General features: G+C 39.9%; 1 protein-coding gene across 4 annotated transcripts in view; it reads left to right on the plus strand.

The window, feature by feature from the left end:
* EPG5 (ectopic P-granules 5 autophagy tethering factor) overlaps positions 1-23788 on the plus strand; it is a 129773-nt gene that overhangs the window by 78753 nt on the left and 27232 nt on the right. For 3 of the 4 annotated variants that reach the window (XM_067699210.1, XM_067699207.1, XM_067699211.1), the window contains exons 28-35: positions 3079-3221; positions 4641-4797; positions 14464-14658; positions 15670-15883; positions 18753-18901; positions 19841-20042; positions 21738-21810; positions 23183-23286. In XM_067699210.1, coding sequence (XP_067555311.1) covers positions 3079-3221; positions 4641-4797; positions 14464-14658; positions 15670-15883; positions 18753-18901; positions 19841-20042; positions 21738-21810; positions 23183-23286 — 1237 coding nt within the window. The remainder of the gene's footprint in view (positions 1-3078; positions 3222-4640; positions 4798-14463; positions 14659-15669; positions 15884-18752; positions 18902-19840; positions 20043-21737; positions 21811-23182; positions 23287-23788) is intronic. The other variant, XM_067699208.1, reaches the window with a different exon arrangement.

Raw genomic sequence — 23788 nt, forward strand, 5'->3', positions numbered from 1 at the left:
GTGGCTCAGTTGGAATTCAAGCCCGCATCTATTTAAATTCAAGAGTTGTGCTTTTCCATTCAATATTGGGAAATGGCCAGGCCATTTGCTTTGGCTCTTTCAGCTCTGATTTTTGAAAACTAGCTGATCATGACAGTCAAATCTCATTTGAATTAACATGTGTACCCCTTTCTTTCTGAGTTAGTGTGGTAGGAGTGCTTCTTTTTCAGTGATTAGAGAATTCCTGGATTGGATGAATTTTTAAAATCAACTTCATGGAAAATAATTTTATATTTCAAGTGTGAATTTTAAGTTCTAAAATTAAAACATGTTAAGCGTATTTTAAATATAAATTTCAATGGCTCTTTTGTAAAGATTTCAAATTATATCATGAAAATATCTTATTGCTTAGTAGAATTTTTCTGTGAGGGAAAGCCCTGGAAATTTCCAGCCATCTGCAAATGTTTGAACTATGTATAGCTTGTTTGGGGTATACAAAAGCCAAAGATATTTTCTGGGAAGTGAGACGTGCCTCTTCTGTGGTCGCCTCTCCTAACAGAAGCCTCTAATAATTTGGTGATATTCCCTGAGGATATGGGGTGATTTATAATAGGGTTCCTTTTGTTGTTCTTTGGTATTGTGGGGCATGTTTGCTGGACCCAGGACTGATTTATTATCATGTGAAAAATTGCTCATTCCTAGAAATGAAAGATGGAAAAGACCCCTGAGGGCCTCACATTATTTTAACAACTTACTGAAGCACATGCTTTGTGCAACTTTTGTATTTCTTTGTCTACTTATAGTGACTCAAGGGGACGGGCTTCCAGCATGCTGCTTTGTTCTATTGTCTACAGCTTCTTGTAATTATGAGCCGGTAGTCATTCAATCTCTCTCACCTCCCCTCTAGTAAGAAAAGAAAACTTTTAACAGTGTTAGGAAACAAAAATAAGTAGACTAGGAAATTATGATAATTTTGGGTTTTTTTGTGAGAAAGTTTAAACTTTCCTAAACTAGTTGATTTTCTTTTATTCTTCAGCATCAGTAGTTTCTACAACATGGGGTAGCAGTTTTAAAGTTCAAGTTACAAAGTGATTTTAGTCTTGTCTCTCTGCGTTTCCCAGTCAAGTGAGCCTCTCTTTTTTATTACCCATTGTCTTTCCACTTCCCTTCATTCTTACTGTCTTCCTTCCTCCTCTCAGATTCTTTCTTTTCCTCTCTTTGATGCTTTCTCTCCAGGTCAGCCAAGGGCTGTGACTCTCAAAGACCCAGTTTAACTGTACTTGGTGACATATTGGGCAAAAAAGCTGACTGCATATACTCCTGATCACATTTTGGGCTATTAAACATCGGCCTGTTATTTGAAAGATTTGAAATAAAATATTTGTATTGATTCATTATGTGGTTTAATGGAAGTAATTTACTTTTCTAAATCTTTTGTTTCTCCAGTAGTAAAAATTGAAGTAATTGTTAACATTATATGCTCTTGGATATTCACTTTTATGCCATTTTTAAAAAAAATTAAATAATACTTTATTGCGAAAAAATGCTAAGCATCTTTTATGCATTTTGATTCATAGTAATAGCCTATTTTTTCTGTAAAACAAGAAGTTTTATAAAGACTTTTAACACAACATTGATGAGTTTTGTTGAAGAAACTTCTTATCATGATCATAAAAGTAGGGGCTCAACATGCCATCTATCATAGTTGTGCTGCACTGGGCTGCTGTGTAAAGCAAAACAAGCAGGACCATTGCCCTTCATGAGCTTTTGATCTGGAATTTACGAAAATAATTCTGGCAGGGATATAAGGGATTCATTTGAGCAAGTTTGTGAATTAAGTAATTACATTATTTATAAACAAAGGATACCTGTAATCACTGCAGTGGTGGCTGAGGCCCGGGTTTGGACAGGTGCATATAAAGGAAAATGTAGACTCTACTGCTCACCCAAGTGATCGGGGAAGACTATGTGAAGAGAATGTAGGATTTAACATTCCTGCTTTCTAAATGGTCTGGTCTCTTCAGCATTTCCTGCCATCCTGCAAGATAAGTCCAAATTCCCTAACCTGCATTAAAGGTATCTCTAAGACAGGCCCCTCTGCTCCCAGTCTGATTGCACTGCCCTCTTCAGCCCTGACCCCCTACTTAGTTGAGCTCCTCTTGGCTGTCCCTCTGTCCTGTCTCCCACCACTGCTACATTGTGTTGCAACCTGGGCCTAGGATGTTCTCTGTATCTGTCCACAGGCAAAAAAGGACATTAAAAATGTACATACAAAGCAGTTATCATATAGGTCACCATCAGTTAATTAGAGAAAGGAATATTAACAACTCCCTCAAATAGGAAAGACATAATCTTAAATAAAGTATAGTTTTAAAAAAATTGAAATAAATTTAGTTTTTTTTTTTTAAAGCTCAATAAATTCTTCTTATGTTTCACATCTTTACTGAGAACCAATACAAATTTTATCGAAGACCGGCTTTTAGGAACCACTGAATTAGTCAGTTGTGCTTTCCTAGCCACGCAACTGGTGTGGGCACTCCTTGTATTTTATCTTATTTTTGGTGTTTCTTTTATAAGTATATATCTTTTCTTCCTTTCAAAATGGCAGTTGTTTTATTAAAAGATTTGTGTCATCCTCTTTTTATGTTTGGTGCAGATGAAACGTGCAGCCACAGTGTCTTGAGTCAAATTATATGTGCTTCTGGATTGGGAGAACAGAGAGGGGTTATGGTTATGGGGAGGGATGGCCAACAGAGGGGGGCTTGATGTGCTTCAAGAGAAGCCCCAGTGGTGGAAGACACTGAGTTTATTTTTGATCAGAATTGGAGCATTGAAGCATGAGTGATGTAGAACATAGCCTACAAAAGGATCTGAACCAGCAATGAACAAGTTTGATTCTTCATGAAAAGCCTGAGATTCTTGTACAGGTTTTTGACGGTTTTTTCCCCATCCTTCTCAGGTTCAGCTGAGAGTTTTGAGTTACAATATTAGTTGTAATAATATTCTCTTTATCGAATACCCAGGATATTTTTAATAAAATATCTGCTCTAGAAAGCTGTAGGGGCAAATAAGTCTGTTGACCACTTTAACTTTTGTTAGTTTGAAGGTTTGCATAAGAATGAAGCAATAAGCCAACAGCTTCATGTTCTGCGAAAAGAAGTGAAGCAGTTGCAAGCAGAAGCTGCTAAACCACCATCACTTAATATTGTGGAAGCCGCTGTGCATGCCGAAAACTTGATTACGTAAGTTTTGAGGGCATTATAATTTAAAATACTATTTGTTATTACTGACAGTAATCATACATGCTGCTATACCCACCAGTCACCCACTAATTAGTACAGGGATCAGCAGCCTTTGGGCCAAATCTGACCTGCCATCTATTTTTTTTTTTTTTTTTTTTTTTTTTTTTGCGGTACGCGGGCCTCTCACCGTTGTGGCCTCTCCCGTTGGGGAGCACAGGCTCTGGACGCGCAGGCTCAGCGGCCATGGCTCACGGGCCCAGCCGTTCCACAGCATGTGGGATCCTCCCGGACCGGGGCACGAACCCGCATCCCCTGCATTGGCAGGCGGACTCCCAACCACTGTGCCACCAGGGAAGCCCTGCCATCTATTTTGATAAGGAAAGTTTTATTGTGACATAGCCATGCCCATTTATTTACTTAATGTGTATGGCTTTTATGCTACAATGGCAGAATTGAGTGTAGTGACAATTTATAGCCCATAAAGCATAAAATGTTTATTATCTGGCCCTTTGTGGAATAATTTTGCTGACCCTTGAATTAGGAGGTGATACATTACATTAGAATTCAATCACGGAGAGATGTAGTGCTTAAGTTTTATATTAAAGTCACATTTACCCAGGAAGTCATCATTGTCCATTCAGATTATTGAGCAAAGTAGGCAGTGGAATTGCTCAGGGGAACTAGGGCTCTCAGGTGTAGTTGCCAACCTGCATTTGACCATTGTGGTTTCTCTTAGAGCTCTCCTTTTTCTTCTCAAAGCCACCAGGACATTACCTCGGAAAGGGGAGGTTGACTCTGCCTTTTACTGCAGAGGTGACTGCACGTTCTAGTACCAGCAGCTAATCCCCCAGTAGATTAGGATGGTAGTGTGGACAGGGGAATTGAGACCTTTTGTGGGTTGGATTGGGGCTGGGGGTCTCGGAAGGAGGAGGAGATAAGGTGAACAAGAGGTTGATGTTTCTTTTACTAGGAAAGAAACTCAAAACAGAGTGAGAATTAGAAGAGATGTCTTTTATTCTAGGATCTTATTCTATACAAAAATCTTTTTCTTCAACCTAAGTCAGTATCTTGGATATTAAAATTTAGGGAAATCAAGGTTCTTGTGTTTAAAAATATGTATTTATATTATAATACATGAAATTGAGTAATAAATTATGAATTACATACAATTATGAAAATATTTAATGTTAATGAAGGCTGAATTTTTCCCCCCCAGGAGGACATAAAATCACTTCTGTGTATTGAAAAGTTATTGGGTCAAGTTAGAAGCTGTCCCGTGAAATATTTCTAAAGTGGCATTCATATGGGGCTCTGAGGACTCTTAAGAATACTGCCTGAGAAATGTAGAGTATCAGGGAAACACTGTGGGTCTGGATTCTCTTACTGTAGACCAATAGCCTTACCTACATTTTCCCACAGGGCCTTAGTGAATGCCTACCAGTCACACCCCACCCCTGGGGTTCAGAAGGTTGGCATCAGCCTCTTCTTTACTGTTGTGGATTATGTCAGCGATGAGACCCAGCGTCATCCTCCCACAAGGCAGTTCTTTACTTCATGCATTGAGATCTTGGGACAGGTAAGGTTATCCTGTGTTTTTAGCCTTATTTACATATGATGAGTCCCTACAGTGTCCTCATTAGATATAGACATGGTTGACTCCAAACTTATATTATAGGTTCAGAGTCTTACCTAAGTCAGGAGCCCCTTTGAATTGTTGACTTCTCAAGATGTCGTTAGAATTGTTGGTATGGAATTCTGCTTTTCATACAAGAGCTATTAAATTATTAATATATGTAGGTCTCTGGGGAGACATCAGATTCTATCTTATGCTGTTTCTGGTAACAGTGGTATTACCAAAGCTCTTTATTGTTTATAAAATTCTTTTTGATTCATTATTTTATTTCACCCTCACAGTGACTCTGTGTGATTGATAGCATTCCCATCTTAAAGATGAGAAAACTGGTCTCTAAAAGATTAAGTGACTTGCCTAAGGAGTACAGCTGGTGAGTGCTGGAGCTGAGAGTGACCCCAGGTCTTCTGAATCAACATTCCGTGCTTGCTCCACCTGTCCATTGCTGCCTCCCTGTTGCTAGTCACCATTTATTTACTTATTTGACTTACTGTTAAATATATGGATATTTAACAAGGGCAAGGGCATTGTATCCATGCAGATTATGAAGTGTGTCATAAAAGCAAGAAATGCCACTTGCTGGAAAACATATAAATACTAATTAATCATGTACTCTCACCCAAATTCAATTAAATAAGTACCTATTTATTGGATACTTTTAGGGAGGTGATACTGAGCAGATATTAAAATAGATGTTTTAGAATAGATTTTTGCCTGATTATAAAATTGTTGAGTGCTTATTGTAAGCAATACTGACAGCATAAAAAGTATAAAGAGGGGGCGGAGTCAAGATGGTGTTCTAGGAGGATGTGGAATTTGCGTCTCCTTACAACTAGGGCACCTACCAGGCACCAGAGGGGGACCATGGACACCTAAGGGGACGGGAGGAAGCCCCAGTGACTGGGTAGGACATGGGACGTGGGGGGAGTGCAGGGGGAGGAGAAGTGGAGGTGGGACGGGAGTGGTGTCCCTGAGGGGTGGCTGGGGGAGGGGAAAGGGGGGAATTGGGGAATGATTGGGAGGGCAGAGGATCCAAAGGGAGCGTGGCCAGGTTTCCCCTGCCCACTTAGGTCCCCAGGAACCTGCTGAGATCCCGGGCCTGATCTTCTGCTCACCTAGGCCCCCTCCAGCCACGCGGGTCCTGAGGGAGTGAGAGGGAGGGAAGAGGGAGCAAAAGTAAAGGCCAGACCTCCGGGACCGGCATCCCTGGGGGGTGACTGGGGGAGGGGAGGAGTTCCTACACCCAGTGGGACCCACCCACGGTTAGGGGTCCAGTGGCGATGGGGGCCACCCTGGGGGAGATGGTGGGGGAGGGGCATGAAGGAATGGAAGGGAACGGGGCCAGCGCTTTCCCTGTCCACTTAGGCACCAGGAAGCTTGTTGGGCTCCCGGGCCTAATCCTCTTGCCCTCGGAGCCTCCCTCCTGCTGTGCAGAGCCCAAGCCCCGCCCCTACACCCCCACCCAGGACCCCACCTCTACACTCGGAGAAACCCTTCAACGCTCTGGGCCTAAACTCCACCCACACACCCTCACCCAGGGCCCCACCTACAAACCCCGGAACTCCACACTCCACAGGCCCTCCTTTTCACGTGCTGCCTCTCCCCTTCTGCGCAGGTCCTGAGCAGAGGCCCCGCCCCATGCTTGGATGTCGCCCCACATAGGCCCCACCCCCAAGGCCTTTTCTGGCTGCATGGATCCTGAGCCTAGGCCCCGCCCCATGCTCAAACGTCACGTCCCACCTGCCTAGGTCCCGCCCCACCCTAAACCCCACCCCTGCCTAAATTCCACCCTGCCTAAACTCTGCCCCCATAGCCAAGGCTTTTTTTTTTTTTTTTCCTTTTTTCCTCTTTTAGATTGGGGTTCTGTTGATTCTTTTATATTCTTATTTTTCCTAATAAATCTTTCATTTTTCTATTTTTCTTTTATTCTTTATACTTTGTTATTCTCTCCTTTGGCTTGTTTCCCCCCTCCCCCCTGCCCCCGCCCTTCTTTTTTTTTTTAGTTTTTTTTCTTCTTTCTTCTGTTGTGGTTTTATTTTACCTTGTTGCAGTTGTTTCAGTTATAGTTTTTTTTTTCCTAATATAATTTTTGTCTTTCTAATTCTGTTTTGTTTATGATTCTTTGATATTGTACTCCTCCTATTTTTCTTTTTTACTGCTCCACGAAGCTTGTGGGATCTTGGTTCCCAGGCTGGAGGTCAGGCCTGAATTCCTGTGGTGGGAGCTCCAAGTCCAAACCACTGGACTAACAGAGAACCTCAGACCTCAGGGAATATCAATCGGGGTGAGGCCTCATGGAGGTCCTCATCTCAGCACCAAGACCCAGCTCTATCCAACTGCCTGCAAACTCCAGTACTGGACGTCTCAGGCCAAACAACCAATAAGACAGGAACATAGCACCACCCATCAAAAAAAAAACAAAAAAACAAAGAAACAACAAATAAATATGTTACAGACGAAGGAGCAGGGTAAAAACCTACAAGACCAAATAAATGAAGATTAAATAGGTAACCTACCTGAAAAAGAATTCAGAGTAATGATAGTAAAGGCGATCCAAAATCTTGGAAACAGAATGGAGAAAATATAAGAAACATTTAACAAGGACCTAGAAGAACTAAAGAGCAAACAATCAATGATGAACAACACAATTACTGAAGTTAAAAATACTCTAGAAGGAATCAATAACAGAATAACTGAGGCAGACGAACAGATAAGTGAGCTGGAAGATAAAATGGTGGAAATAACTGCCAGGGAACAGAATAAAGAAAAAAGAATGAAAAGAGTTGAGGACGGTCTCAGAGACCTCTGGGACAGCATCAAACGCACCAACATTCGAATTATAGGGGTCCCAGAAGAAGAAGAGAAAAAGAAAGGGTCTGAGAAAATATTTGAAGAGATTATAGTTGAAAATTTCCCTAACATGGGAAAGGAAATAGTCAATGAAGTCCAGGAAGCACAGAGTCCCATACAGGATAAACCCAAAGAGAAACACACCGAGACACATATTAATCAAGCTATCAAAAATTAAATACAAAGAAAAAATATTAAAAGCAGCAAGGGAAGAGCAACAAATAACATACAAGGGAATCCCCATAAGGTTAACAGCAGATCTTTCAGCAGAAACTCTGCAAGCAAGAAGGGAATGGCAGGACATATTTAAAGTGATGAAAGGGAAAAACCTACAACCAAGATTACTCCACCCAGCAAGGATCTCATTCAGATTTGATGGAGAAATTAAAACCTTTACAGATAAGCAAAAGCTAAGAGAATTCAGCACCACCAAACCAGCTTTACAACAAATGCTAAAGGAACTTCTCTAGGCAAGAAACACAAGAGAAAGAAAAGACCTACAAAAACAAACCCAGAACAATTAAGAAAATGGTAATAGGAACATACATATTGCTAATTACCCTAAATGTAAGTGGATTAAATGCTCCAACCAAAAGACATAGACTGTATGAATGGATACAAAAGCAAGACCTGTACATATGCTGTCTACAAGAGACCCACTTCAGACCTAGGGACACATACAGACTAAAAGTGAGGGGATGGAAAAAGATATTCCATGCAAATGGAAATCAAAAGAAAGCTGAGTAGCAATTCTCATATCAGGCCAAACAGACTTTAAAATAAAGACTATTACAAGAGACAAAGAAGGACATTACATAATGATCAAGGGATCAATTCAAGAAGAAGATATAACAATTGTAAATAGTTATGCACCCAACATAGTAGCACCTCAATACATAAGGCAAATGCTAACAGCCATAAGAGGGGAAATCAACAGTAACACAATCCTAGTAGGGGACTTTAACACCCAACTTTCAGCAATGGACAGATCATCCAAAATGAAAATAAATAAGGAAACACAAGCTTGAAATGACACATTAAAGAAGATGGACTTAATTGATATTTATAGGACATTCCATCCAAAAACAAAAGAATACACTTTCTTCTCAAGTACTCATGGAACGTTCTTCAGGATAGACCATATCTTGGGTCACAAATGAAGCCTTGGTAAATTTAATAAAATTGAAATCGTATCAGGTATCTTTTCTGACCACAATGCTCTGAGACTAGATATCAATTACAGGGAAAGAAACTGTAAAAAATACAAACACAGGGAGGCTATACAATATGCTACTAAATAACCAAGCGATCACTGAAGAAATCAAAGAGGAAATCAAAAATTACCTAGAGACAAATGACAACGAAAACACGACGACCAAAACCAATGGGATGCAGCAAAAGCAGTTCTAAGAGGGAAGTTTATAGCAATACAGTGGTACCTTGAGACACAAGAAAAATCTCAAACAACCTAACCTTACACCTAAAGCAATCAGAGAAAGAAGAACCAAAAAAACCCAAAGTTAGCAGAAGGAAAGAAATCATAAAGATCAGATCAGAAATACATGAAAAACAAATGAAGGAAACAATAGCAAAGATCAATAAAACTAAAAGCTGGTTCTTTGAGAAGATTAACAAAATTGATAAACCATTAGCCAGACTCATCAAGAAAAAAGGGAGAAGACTCAAATCAGTAGAATTAGAAATGAAAAAGGAGAAGTAACAACTGACACTGCAGAAATACAAAGGATCATGAGAGATTACTACAAGCAACTATCTGCCAATAAAATGGACAACCTGGAAGAAATGGACAAATTCTTAGAAAAGCACAACCTTCTGAGACTGAACCAGGAAGAAATAGAAAATATAAACAGACCAATCACAAGCACTGAAATTGAAACTGTGATTAAAAATCTTCCAACAGGGCTTCCCTGGTGGCACAGTGGTTGAGAGTCCCCCTGCCGATGCAAGGGACATGGGTTTGTGCCCTGGTCCGGGAAGATCCCACATGCCTAGCAGCGGCTGGGCCCGTGAGCCATGGCCACTGAGCCTGCGCGTCCGGAGCTTGTGCTCCGCAACAGGAGAGGCCACAACAGTGAGAGGCCTGCTTACAGCAAAAAAAAAAAAGAAAAAAAAAGAAAAAAAAATCTTCCAACAAACAAAAGTCCAGGACCAGATGGCTTCACAGACAAATTCTATCAAACATTTAGAGAAGATCTAACACCTATCCTTCTCAAACTCTTCCAAAATATAGCAGAAGGAGGAACACTCCCAAACTCATTCTATGAGGCCACCATCACCCTGATACCAAAACCAGACAAAGATGTCGCATAAAAGGAAAACTGCAGGGGCTTCCCTGGTGGCGCAGTGGTTGAGAGTCCGCCTGCTGACGCAGGGGACGCGGGTTCGTGCCCCGGTCCGAGAGGATCCCACATGCCACGGAGCAGCTGGGCCTGTGAGCCATGGCCACTGAGCCTGTGCATCCGGTGCCTGTGCATCGCAACGGGAGAGGCCGCAACAGTGAGAGGCCCGCGTACCACAAAAAATAAATAAAATAAAATAAAGGAAAGCTGCAGGCCAATATCTCTGAACATAGGTGTAGAAATCCTCAACAAAATATTAGCAAACAGAATTCAACAGCACATTGAAAGGATCATACACCATGATCAAGTGGAGTTTATCCCAGTAATGCAAGGATTCTTCAATATATGCAAATCAATCAATGTGATACACCATATTAACAAATTGAAGGATAAAAACCATATAATAATCTCAATACATGCAGGAAAAGCTTTTGACAAAATTCAACACCCATTTATGGTAAAAACTCTTCAGAAAGTAGGCATAGAGGGAACCTAGCTCAACGTAATAAAGACCATATAGGACAAACCCACAGCCAACATTTTTTTTTTTTTTTTGCGGTATGCGGGCCTCTCACTGCTGTGGCCTCTCCCACTGCAGAGCACAGGCTCCGGATGCGCAGGCTCAGTGGCCATGACTCACGGGCCCAGCCGCTCTGCGGCACGTGGGATCCTCCCGGACTGGGGCACGAACCCACGTCCCCTGCATCAGCAGGCGGTCTCTCAACCACTGCGCCACCAGGGAAGCCCCAACATCGTTCTTAATGGTGAAAAACTGAAACCATTTCCTCTAAGATCAAGAACAAGACAAGGTTGCCCACTCTCACCATTATTATTCAACATAGTTTGGGAAGTGTTAGCCACAGCAATCAGAGAAGAAAAATAAATAAATGAATCCAAATCAGAAAAGAAGTAAAGGTGTCACTGTTTGCAGATGACATGATACTTATACATAGAGAATCCTAAAGATGCTACCAGAAAACTGCTAGAGCTAATCAATGAATTTGGTAGAGTAGCAGGATACAAAATTAATGCACAGAAATCCCTTTGATTCCTATACACTGATGATGAAAAATTTGAAAGAGAAATTATGGAAACACTCCCATTTACCATTGCAACAAAAAGAATAAAATACCTAGGAATAAACCTAGCTAAGGAGACAAAAGACCCTTATGCAGATAACTATAAGACACTGATGAAAGAAACTAAAGACGATACAAACAGATGGAGAGATATACTATGTCCTTGAATTAGAAGAATCAACATTGTGAAAATGACTGTACTACCCAAAGCAATCTGCAGATTCAGTGCATTCCCTATCAAACTACCAATGGCATTTTTCACCGAACTACAACAAAAAATTTCACAATTTGTATGGAAACACAAAAGACCCTGAATAGCCAAAACAATCTTGAGAAAGAAAAATGGAGCTGGAGGAATCAGGCTCCCTGACTTCAGACTATACTACAAAGCTACACTAATCAAGACAGTATGGTACTGGCACAAAAACAGAAATATAGATCAGTGGAACAGGATAGAAAGCCCAGAGATAAACCCACACACATACGGTCACCTTATTTTTGATAAAGGCGGCAAGAGTATACAATGGAGAAAAGACAGCCTCTTCAATAAGTGGTGTTGGGAAAACAGCTACATGTAAAAGAATGAAATTGGAAAACTTCCTAACACCATACACAAAAATAAACTCAAAATAGATTAAAGACCTAAATGTAAGGCCAGATACTATAAAACTCTTAGAGTAAAACATACGTAGGACACTCTATGACATAAATCACAGCAAGATCCTTTTTGACCCACCTCCTAGAGAAATGGAAATAGAAACAAAAATAAACAAATGGGACCTAATGAAACTTAAAGCTTTTACGCAGCAAAGGAAACCATAAAAACGAAAAGACAACCCTCAGAATGGGAGAAAATAATTTGCAAATGAAGCAACTGACAAAGGATTATCTCCAAAGTATACATGCAGATCAATATCAAAAAAACGAACAACCCAATCCAAAAATGGGCAGAAGACCTAAATAGACATTTCTCCAAAGAAGATATACAGATTGCCAACAAACACATGAAAAGATGCTCAACATCACTAATCAGCAGAGAAATGCAAATCAAAACTACAATGAGGTATCACCTCACACCAGTTAGAATGGCCATCATCAAAAAATCTACAAACAGTAAATGCTGGAGAGGGTGTGGAGAAAAGGGAACCCTCTTGTACTGTTGGTGGGAATGTAAATTGATACAGCCACTATGGAGAACAGTATAGAGGTTCCTTAAAAAACTAAAAAGAGAACTACCATATGACCCAGCAATCCCACTACTGGGCATATACCCTGAGAAAAGCATATTTCAAAAAGAATCATGTGCCACAATGTTCATCACAGCACTATTTACAGTAGCCGGCACATGGAAGCAACCTAAGTGTCCATTGACAGATGAATGGATAAAGAAGCTGTGGCCCATATATACAGTAGAATATTACTCAGCCATAAAAAGAAATGAAATTGAGTCATTTGTAGTGAGGTGGATGGACCTAGAGTCTGTCATACAGAGTAAAGTAAGTCAGAAAGAGAAAAACAAATACCATGTGCTAACACATATAGAATCTAAAAAAAAAAAAAAAATGGTTCTGATGAATCTAAGGGCAGGACAGGAATAAAGACACAGGCATAGAGAATGGACTTGAGGACACGGGGAGGGGGAATAGTAAGCTGGGACAAAGTGAGAGAGTAACATTGGCATATATACACTACCAAATGCAAAATAGCTAGCTAGTGGGAAGCAGCTTCATAGCACAGGGAGATCAGCTCTGTGCTTTGCAACCACCTAGAGGGGTGGGGTAGGGAGGGTGGGAGGGATTTGCAAGAGGGAGGACATATGGGGGTTTACATATGTATATAGCTGATTCACTTTGTTATATAGCAGAAACTATCACAACACTGTAAAGCAATTACACTTCAATAAAGATGTTAAAAAAATGTATAAAGAAAAATTTCTCACAATCCTCATCTCCTGGAGATATTGGTTACATAGCTAACATTTCATTATAGTTTGTCTTGTGTATCTATGTCTATTAGTTTATGTGTGTATATGTAAAAATACACAGTTAATAACTAGCACATGCTGTTTTATAACCTGCTTTTTTCATTCAAACTCATGTTTTAGACATTATTCTTGATAATAAATACAGACCTATATCATGGTATTTTAATATATAGTGTTCCATGGTATAGATATATTGTAATGTATTGAGCCAGTGCCCTCTGGATGAATATTTATGTAGGTTGGTTGTTTTGCTACAGTAAGCCTGAGCTAAATATTCTTACATATCTTTGTGAAATTATTGTGCTATTTTTCCTAGAATAATTTCCTAGAAGTATGATTGCTATGTCAAAAGGATTAGCATTTGATGTATATTGTTATACTCTCCTCCTGGGAAGTTTGTACCTATTTACATTATAATAGCAGGGTTTGAGTTTATTATTCTCCATATTAGAACTAACATTAGGAATGATCATTCTTTATAAATCTTGCTAATCTAATAGGGGAAGTGGTACTTTGTGATTATTTTAAGTTGTATTTCTTTAAGTACTTGTTCAATTGCCTGACTTTGCAAATGATTATTGGCTGTTTAATAATTTTTGTGTGTGATTTTTCTGGTATTGTCCTTTGCACGTTTTCTGCTGGTGAGTTTCTTGTTTTGAAAGAGCTCCTCAGAGTGCTAACCTGGTATCTGGAATGTGGTATAATTTTTCTCCTTTGTCATTTTTCTTTAATTTTATGATGATTTTTGCCTTATTGAAGTAAAAATTTTATATATTCAAATCTATCAGTCTTGTCCTTTATTATTTCTGCCTCTGGTCAAGCTTATCAAAGCTTTCCTGACTCTGAGGTTATTTAAATATTCACTTATATTCTAGTACTTTTAAACATTAGAACCAAGTTACAAGAAGGTGAGGTTATCTTGAGTGTATATTAGTTGTAAAAATTAGCTTTTGAAAAGTATTAAAAGCACATCTCAATAAAATGTGTAACCTAGAAGTTTTTTTTTCTTGACGTAATGCAGAATCACTTTGAATACTTAGCAGTCATGGTGGGTACATTGCAAATTTCCAGATTCAGATTATCCCAATATTTTAATCTTTTAAACATTTTCTTTGGTGTGTCCAAATGAAATGAATGGATTATCCAGAATATTTAATATCAGTTACATTGGAAGTGACAGGTTTATCGATGTTGATTTTACATTTCTTTTGATTGTTTCTTATTCTTATTTAGAAAAAATTCTATTTGCCTTATGTACTATTCCTTAAAACTTGGGTGCTTAAGTAAAAGTTGGGGAGGGGAGAATATAGTGACATTTTCCCTTTTTAATTCTTTCAAGGTGTTTATAAGTGGCACTAAATCAGAATGCAGAAAAGTCCTTCAGACCATTCTGAAGAACAGAAGGCTCTGCTCTCTCTTGTCACCTTTCTTTACTCCCAACGCTACGCCTGCGGAGTTCATACAGCTGTATGAGAAAGTGGTGAAGTTTCTGAGTGAGGACAACAGTGATATGATTTTCATGCTGCTGACCAAGGTGAGCTGTCATTCAGTCCTGATGTTGTCATTGAAATGTAGATACTGCTGTTGTTTCCCAGCTCCCTCGGAGCTGTGTCTCCAGGTGGACTGGTGAGTGACAGGCCGTTTTCTCATTTGATATCATCTTCAAATAGCATCCCAGAGCTGCTGCTTCTGGGGGCGCTGATTCTGTTATATAGGACAGTCTTACTCATGTAGTATAAAAAGGACCAGCTCCCAAACTCTCTTTAAAAACTTCATACAGTTTTGAAATATTCATAGTAATAATTTAGTACATCCTTCTTTTGAATGTATGCCTTAATTGTGTTTGATAATTGAGTTGTAACATGTCAGAGTCTCTCATATTTAGAATAAGCCCAATCTAAGCAAATTGCCTTTGTTTTATTCCTAATAGAATATTAACTCAGACCAAGGCAATGAATTTACTTAACCAGTTGAGAATTTCAGAGCCTTAGCTATTTTGCCTTCAGTTGTACTTCTCTGACATCTATGAGTCATAAAACCTGGGCATTTTTTAGGACCTGGAGACTGATATCAGTTTGTAATGGGGGAGACCATGTTTTATAGTTTGGGATTCTGGAAGGTGATATCAATACTCTGAATTTTCACTAACTGATGCACTCTTTGAAACATGGCCATTAGATGGAGATAGTTCCATAAAGTGGCCGCTTGTTTGTGGCACTATGACCAGTGAAGAAGAACTACAAAGTTCTGATCCTTGTGTTGTAGGGAAAACTTACCAACAAGATTTTTAAATTGCAAAAACGTATGCAGGGCTGAGAAAACTGCCTCTGCAATCCCAGAGACTGAAGTATGGATGGAGGCATAATGGTACCGTCAGTTACTGAACTGCCTAGATTCTTTTAAGTATATAAATTTTAGTTTGAATCTTTATAAAAAGCTAAATGCTAGGTAAGCTTTGACTTTCAAACTAAATTTGCACACAATTTGCTCTATTTCAATTAATTTTCTAGTATAAATAAAACTTCTTATTTCCTTTTCTTTTTAGTTCGATCTTAAGCAATGGTTAAACGCCACTAAACCTCCTCTGTCTGATCGTACCAGGCTTCTGGAGTCCATTCATTTGGCACTTACTGCCTGGGGCCTTGAACCAGATGAAGATATTTTGATGCCATTTAATCTTTTCTGTAAGCACTGGACTTACCTTCTTCTCTACCAGTTCCCTGACCAGTACAGTGACATTCTGAGGCTGCTGATGCAAAGTAAGTGCCTTAATTGTGACTGATTAGATCACAGTGAATGTTTAATATGACATTTACCATTCTACAGATGTCATCCAAAAATGTAAAAATAATGCAAGTATGCAGGAGTTTAGAATCACTAATCTTCACCCAAAGTGCGCAATGAACAATGCCCAAAAGGTTGCTGTCTGTAAAAATGGTCAGTTATTGTCCTAAATGTCAGAATGGACCCTAATTGGGCAAGACAGCTCTTAGACATTGGGGTTGGAGTCGTGCACCCACCTGTTTACCTTGACTTTGCAGCTGTCCTGAACTGGGGTGGGCTTGCTTACCCTGGTGACTATAGATTTGGGAAGAGGAGGAAGTTGCTCCTTTACAGTATGCTTAATATGCCGGTTGGTTTCTCTATAATTCCAAAATGGTGGATAAATTTAGTCTTTTTCCCCCCTAATTTTTTGACTCTTGTTTTTTGCAAATGAATTTTATCCCTGTATAATGATATGCTGTATTTATATTATCCAAGAGAAAGAGAGCAGCATTAAATTTTCCAAATTCCCACTGTTTCTGTCCCCCTCCTGCAGTTTTCCATCAGTGTTGGAGATCAGAGGAGAAATAAAGAGTGTAGGCTTTTTTATTTTTGAAATTTCACTAGGCAGGAATTTTATTGAAATTTGAAAAATGAGATAGTATTTACTTTTTTTCATGTAAACTTCATACTGTTTATAGATGTAATGGAAAACTAAATTTTGCTTTATGTCAAATCTTTGTGTTACATCATAGAAATAGTGTAATGAATAAGTTAATGATCTTATGTATTGGACTACCTGAAGAATACTGAAATGTATGGTCTCATTTTCAAAGCACTACAAAACATTCATTGTTTCCTATAGAGGCAAGTTGCAGGGTGCGTGGAGAATGGTGGTAGGGAAATGTATAATTTTTTTTTTTTTGCGGTACGCGGGCCTCTCACTGTTGTGGCTTCTCCCGTTGCGGAGCACAGACTCCGGACGCGCAGCCTCAGCGGCCATGGCTCACGGGCCTAGCCGCTCTGCGGCATGTGGGATCTTCCCGGACCGGGGCACGAACCCGTGTCCCCTGCATCAGCAGGCAGACTCTCAACCACTGTGCCACCAGGGAAGCCCTACTTGTATAATTTTTAATGCATATTTGCATAGCTAAGTTTTGCCCTAAATTTTCAAAACTGGTTAAGCATATATTGTGGGTTTTTTCCCTGAAACCTTTTAAAGAGATTATAAATTGTTTATATAGGCAACCATTGACTTGGATTTAGCAGGAAAATTTTATTTCCCAGGAAAAGTAATTCAGTTACAGGCTTAAGAAAACACTACCATCTCTGTCAGATTCCATAACCTCCAGCCTCCTGGTTTCCATCCCTCCCTGGCCACCATATCGGTGTTCCCAGGGCTTCATCCTTTACTCGTCTGATTTGCCGTGGGTGAGCCCATTGCAGTTTTCCCTGGCTTCACTGACATCTTCTAGGCATGCATGACTCCACACCTGTAGCTGTGTTCTAGGCCTCTGCCCTAAGATCCAGACCGCAGTAGCTATTGGGACACAGACCCTTCACTGTCCCCTAGGTACCTCCCCCCCACTAGTGCAGCTGACCTCATCATCCTTCCCCTTAGACCAGCCCCTATGAGCCACTGTTGTCCTAGTTGATCCTTGTGCCACCTCTGGGGGGAAAGGACCTGAGGGCGTATAATTCCTGTCCTCTGGGAAGTCAGTTTTGCAGGTAGCAGAGTGCTGGTTGGTAGTCTCTACTTTTGCATACTGTTTCTGTGTTGCTTTAGGTTTTGCCTGGTGTAGGAGTGGACTTTTAGGGGCGAGTAAGAGACTCCTTCTGAACAGAGCCTAGACTCTGCAGTTGCATTCTGCACCATGGGTCCTTTGTTGTCTCTCTCACATTGTCCAGCCAGGAAAATGGCACCTTTACCATTCCCCAGTCAGGGGGTGGTAGGTGGGAGTCCCCTCCCCACCCCCAGATTCCAGCTCAGATGGCTCGGCTGTGCTCACTACCAGTAGGGTTACCAAGAGTACGGAAAGTCAAGTGTCCATGTGGACAGATCTTTCAATAGGTTCTCTTAACTTTGGTCTCTTCACCACAGATCTTTTTTTTTTTTTTTAACGTTTTTATTGGAGTATAATTGCTTTACAATGGTGTGTTGGTTTCTGCTTTATAGCGAAGTGAATCAGTTATACATATACATATATCCCCATATCTCTTCCCTGTTGCATCTCCCTCCCTCCCACCCTCCCTATCCCACCCTTCTAGCTGCTCACAAAGCACCGAGCTGATCTCCCTGTGCTATGCGACTGCTTCCCACTAGCTATCTATTTTACATTTGGTAGTGTACGTATGTCATATATACACTACCACTCTCTCACTTTGTCCCAGCTTACCCTTCCCCCTCCCCATGTCCTCAAGTCCATTTTCTAGTAGGTCTGCGTCTTTATTCCCATCTTGCGCCTAGGCTCTTCATGACCTTTTTTTTTTTTTTTTAGATTCCATATATATGTGTTAGCATACGGTATTTGTTTTTCTCTTTCTGACTTACTTCACTCTGTATGACAGACTCTAGGTCGATCTACATCACTACAGATAACTCAATTTCATTCCTTTTTATGGCGGAGTAATATTGCATTGTATATATGTGCCACATCTTCTTTATCCATTCAGGACAGGTTACTTCCATGTCCTGGCTATTGTAAATAGAGCTGCAATGAACATTGCACCACAGATCTTTATGAATTTGTTTTGGATTTTTATTTAATACTCATTCATTTGTAAAGTACATGTGTTCTTTGATTCAAGTTGAAAGTTAGTTTGTGAAGGATGCTGACTTGCTGTCCTCTGTCCCTGCCTGGTAAGGCTCTGCTGAGCAGCTGCTGAGCCCTGAGTGTTGGAAAGCCACCCTAAGAGCCCTGGGCTGCTGCGCCCCAGGCTGCCAGCAGGGGGCAGCTTCTGCTGAGACCTCGGTGCTTCAAAGCTCTCCGGATGTTCTCTTGTCAGACAAGCAGGTGTGTAGCTCTTGGTCTCTGAAATTTTTGTGCATTTCTTTTCCATTTCCTTTGTAGTTTTTTTGTTTTTTTAAATTAATTTATTAAAAAAAATTTTTTTTTCTTGGCTGCATTGGGTCTTTGTTGCACGCTCGGGCTTTCTCTAGTTGCAGCGAGCGGGGGCTACTCTTCCTTGCGGTGTGCGGGCTTCTCATTGCGGTGGCTTCTCTTGTTGCGGAGCACGGGCTCTAGGTGCGCAGGCTTCAGTAGTTGCGGCACGCAGGTTCAGTAGTTGCAGCCTGAGGGCTCTGTGGCACACAGGCTTCAGTAGTTGTGGAGCACGGGCTTAGTTTCTCTGTGGCATGTGGGATCTTCCCGGACCAGGGATTGAACCTGTGTCCCCGACATTGGTGGGAGGATTCTTAACTACTGCGCCACCAGGGAAGCCCTATATGTTTTTTAAAAAACTGGAACACATTTAAAATTTATATCTAACAAAGCACCTTTTATCTCTAAGAGCCCTGTGTTTTCCTTTGTCAGTCATCTCCCATTCCCTCTACCCCCACCCGCCTCCTGTGGCTGGATCAGCTTTCTCTCATGCCTCAGATCTGATTCTTGCCACTCTGTTCAGGAACAGCCCAGCACCAGCCCCTGTGTGTACCTTGCCTCCCCTCCTTAACCCTCCTGCTTCACCGGCTCCTTTGAACAGGTTTTCACGCAGTGTCCCACAGAGCTCTCAGCTTCATCAATTTTATATGATGTGGGTCCACATGAATTTAGTTGAAGAAATGGTTCCTTTGCTTTAGAAAAGGAGTTTGAAATCTGCTGATTTACTTTTCATATGCTATATACCTTTGCAACTCGATTACAAAGTCAAAGCCCTCCGTCACAGTCTACTGTAGTATTCTACTGAAAGTAGATATTCAGTAAGCATTTTTTAAACTGGTCATTCTTTTCCAGGTAATGGAGACTATACAGTGGCTCTCAAACTTTTTTTATAAGCTTCGGTTATCCACGTTGGACTTTAAAAGTTTTGGTTTATTCTCAAAATGGAGTCCTTACATGGCAGATATGAAGACACTCTTGGGCTACCTTGTAAAAAGACTGCTTGACTCAGAAATGGCCTGCTTGGCCCAAGATCCATCTGCCAGCAGCAAAACAGGTAATATGCCTTTAGTGCAACGTGGAGCTTAGGTGTTCTGACCTTCCATTAGAAGAGACTTGAATAGACACATTAAGAGATTTAAAACTTGGTGATAAATCTGTACATCTGAGTGTCATGAAGAAGAAATAGGAAATACATAGTACAAGTGTGAACCCATATATGTGTCATACCTATATTCACTTACCAGTGGGTGCTTGCTTCAACTTGTTTCTGCCTCTCCTTTGTAAGGTGAAGTACAAAGAGATAGGTTTCAGTCTCCAGCTCTTTCTTCCTATTATTTATCACATTAAGAATGTTTAAGTTTTTATTTTTAAAAAATGCATGTTATAAAATTGTCCATGATATTGTGTTATAATAAAACTTCTTCAATTTAAGGAATTTCATTGCAGCAAATGAAAACTGAAACATGTTTAGTTATATTAAATATGTTGTTTGTATATCACCATAGGTTTATGAATATACAGATGATAAGAAGAAGATTTTCTATATAGTTATCAATGATCTTGACAAAGGGTGGACTTAATTTTTCTTAATTGAAGTATAGTTGATGTACAATATTATATAAGTAACAGGTGTATAATATAGTGACTCACAATTTTTAAAGGTTATACTCCATTTATAGTTATTATAAAATACTGGCTATATTCCCTGTGTTGTACAATATATCTCTATAGCTTATTTTATACCTAATAGTTTGTACCTCTTAATCCCCTACCCTTATATTGCCCCTCCCCCTTCCCTTTCCCCACGGTAACCACTAGTTTGTTCCCTATATCTGTGAGTCTGCTTCTTTTTTGTTACATTCACTGGTTTATTTTTTAGATTCCACGTATAAGTGGTATCATATAGTATTTGTCTTTCTCAGTCTGACTTATTTCACTTAGCATAATGCCCTCCAAACCCTCCATATGTTGCTGCATATGGAAAATTTTCATTCTTTTTTATTGTGTGTATATGTGTGTGTGTGTATGTGTGTGTGTGTGTGTGTGTGTGTGTGTATGCCACATCTTCTTTATCCATTCATCTGTTGAGGGACACCTAGGTTGCTTCCATATCTTGGCAATTTTAAATAATGCTGCTATGAACATTGGGGTGCATAGTATCTTTTCGAATTAGTGCTTTTTGTTTTTTTGTTTTTTTTTTGCGGTACGCGGGCCTCTCACTGTTGTGGCCTCTCCCGTTGCGGAGCACAGGCTCCGGACGCGCAGGCTCAGTGGCCATGGCTCATGGACGGGCCCAGCCGCTCCGCGGCATGTGGGATACTCCCGGACCTGGGCACGAACCCATGTTCCCTTCATCGGCAGGCAGACTCTCAACTACTGCGCCACCAGGGAAGCCCAGTGCTGTTGTTTTTTTTGGATATACACCCAGGAGTGGAATAGCTGGATCATATGGTAGTTCTATTTTTAGTTTTTTGAGAAACCTCCATACTGTTTTCCACAGTGGCTGCACCAATTTACATTCCCACCAACAGTGTAGAAGGGTTCCCTTTTCTTCACATCTTCGCCAACATTTGGTATTTGTGTTCTTTTTGCTGATAGCCATTGTGACAGGTGTGAGGTGATATCTCATTGTGGTTTTGATTTGCATTTCCCTGATGATTAGCAATGTTGAGCATTTTTTCATGTGCCTGTTGGCCATCTCCATTTGATGGGCTTGTTTCTTGTCTCTAAAAATTTTGCTTTGTTTTAGTGCTAAGATCCCTACATTCAGTAATCGTCCAGCTCTTTAAGCCATGGATACTGGTTTTAGAGGACAATGAAAGGTAAATAGTTTTTCTGATATTCAAATTTCTTTGAAATTTATAGACTTAAAGTTCTGATGGTGTTTTGGTCCAGCTGATGATTCACAGGTCTGATTTTAAATTTAGAGAACGCTTCTTTACAAAGTAAACTTAAGACATTTTCTGTTTGTGGAATTGTTAGTCTGATTGATCAGAGCTATTGATTTTGAAGCAAAACTGGACACTCATTTCCAGTTTTCCACAATAAAGAAGTTGAATGAGGTTGGTATTTAATTTCAGAAAAACGGATGTTGTTCTCCTGAATTAGGTTTTGATAATATAACACTGCAAAATATGAGGCAAACTTGATTTTACCTAGTATCAGTTATGTTTTTGGAACTAAGTTGGCTTTCAAATTACTGGGTGGGAATTGCTCTTTTAACATGAACTCTGCAACTAAATGAAAGCATTATTTCACAAGCATTTAAAACAGAGGTGTTGAGCTGTCCAAATGCAAGGAGTTGCCTTAGGAGTCTTTTTTCCTCTAAAAGCATACAAACAAAAGGTCCAGAATTCTGTAAGAATTACACAGTATATATATCACAGTATTTAAAGTGTTTTCATAAGTGTAAATTAATCTGATCCTGAGATTCAGAAAACTTGAATGTCTTGCTCAAATCCCACAGCTGGTGAGGGCTAGACTGGGACCAGGGTAGAGCTTTGACCGCCATGTCCAGATTGTTCGTATCATCCAGGCTGCTTCAAGAGCCCATTGAGGAAAACAGAAAAAGTTCTGGGTCTTTGCTTTTCCAGAGGGCTATCCTTAGACAATCCACAAGCTTCAGGATTTTGTGGTGACCATGAGACTGCTTACCATAATTTAGGCTTCCTGTCTATTTCCAGGAAGAACTACTGGAATTTATTTTTATATTGAACTTTCTATACCAGATTCAGAAAGTAAAAATTTCATATAAAGAGTTTTTCCTTTGGTTATTTCCTCTCTGTTCATTTTTGACCATCTTTTTTTACATGTCTTTTCACCCCCCATGCTTTAGGTAGAGAAAACTGTCTTCTAAGGCATTCGAAATGTAACCAAGATACACAAGGGATGGGTTTACGGGCATAAATTGGATGTGTTGTAAAAGGTGTTAATTTAATAGTTATTTAGATAGCACACTTCTGAAACTTAATTACATTGAATAAATGTTAGGAAGGAAAGTAAATAAAATTATATGATTGATATTAAAAGCTACAATTCACCTCCAGGAATTTACAGTTTTTAAAGTGCTCTAAATGTGTCTTAGGGCTACATAACACAGAGTTTTCTAGAACTTAGGCAAACCCCAGACTCTGGGACATACAGTAATTTAATCATAGTGTTTCCTTTCTAAGTGTGTGTTTCTTTTATTTAAAGCAGCCAACGACATTACCCCTGGCTGGAGAGTGATGCTGTGGTGGCCTCAAGCATCGTGCAGTTGTTCACTGATTGCATTGACTCATTGCACGAGAGTTTTAAAGGTAGGAAGATGTTATATCATGTCTCTGGTTAGTTTTCACTTTTCCTTAAGTAATTCAGTTAATCTTTTGCCTCTGCTTTTCTACTTTATTTACTTTTACTTTATTTGGTAGGCTGTCATCTTTGACCAAAGAAAGATCACCCGTACAATTATTTAGTGTGAAGTGTGTAACCTCTTATCTTTTTGGGGAGGTAGTGCTGAGTGTCATCAGTTACGGCTTTCTCTTTTCAAATATTGTCTTTCCCCCATGGTGAACCTTATTCTATCTTCTGTGACTTTTCACTTTTTTGGTGTGTTTTCTTCTGCTTCATTTTGGGCAAATTCTTTTTTTTTTGACCACACCGAGTGGATTGTGGGATCTTAGTTCCCCGACCAGGGATTGAACCCGCACACTTGGCAGTGAAAGTGCAGAGTCCTACTGCACTGGACTGCCAGGGAATTCCCCTGGGAAAATTCTTGAGATCTCTCTTCCAGCTTACTCCATCTCTTCAGCTATGTCTAGT

Source organism: Pseudorca crassidens, chromosome 12, assembly GCF_039906515.1.
Source record: "Pseudorca crassidens isolate mPseCra1 chromosome 12, mPseCra1.hap1, whole genome shotgun sequence".
Classification (NCBI taxonomy): domain Eukaryota; kingdom Metazoa; phylum Chordata; class Mammalia; order Artiodactyla; family Delphinidae; genus Pseudorca; species Pseudorca crassidens.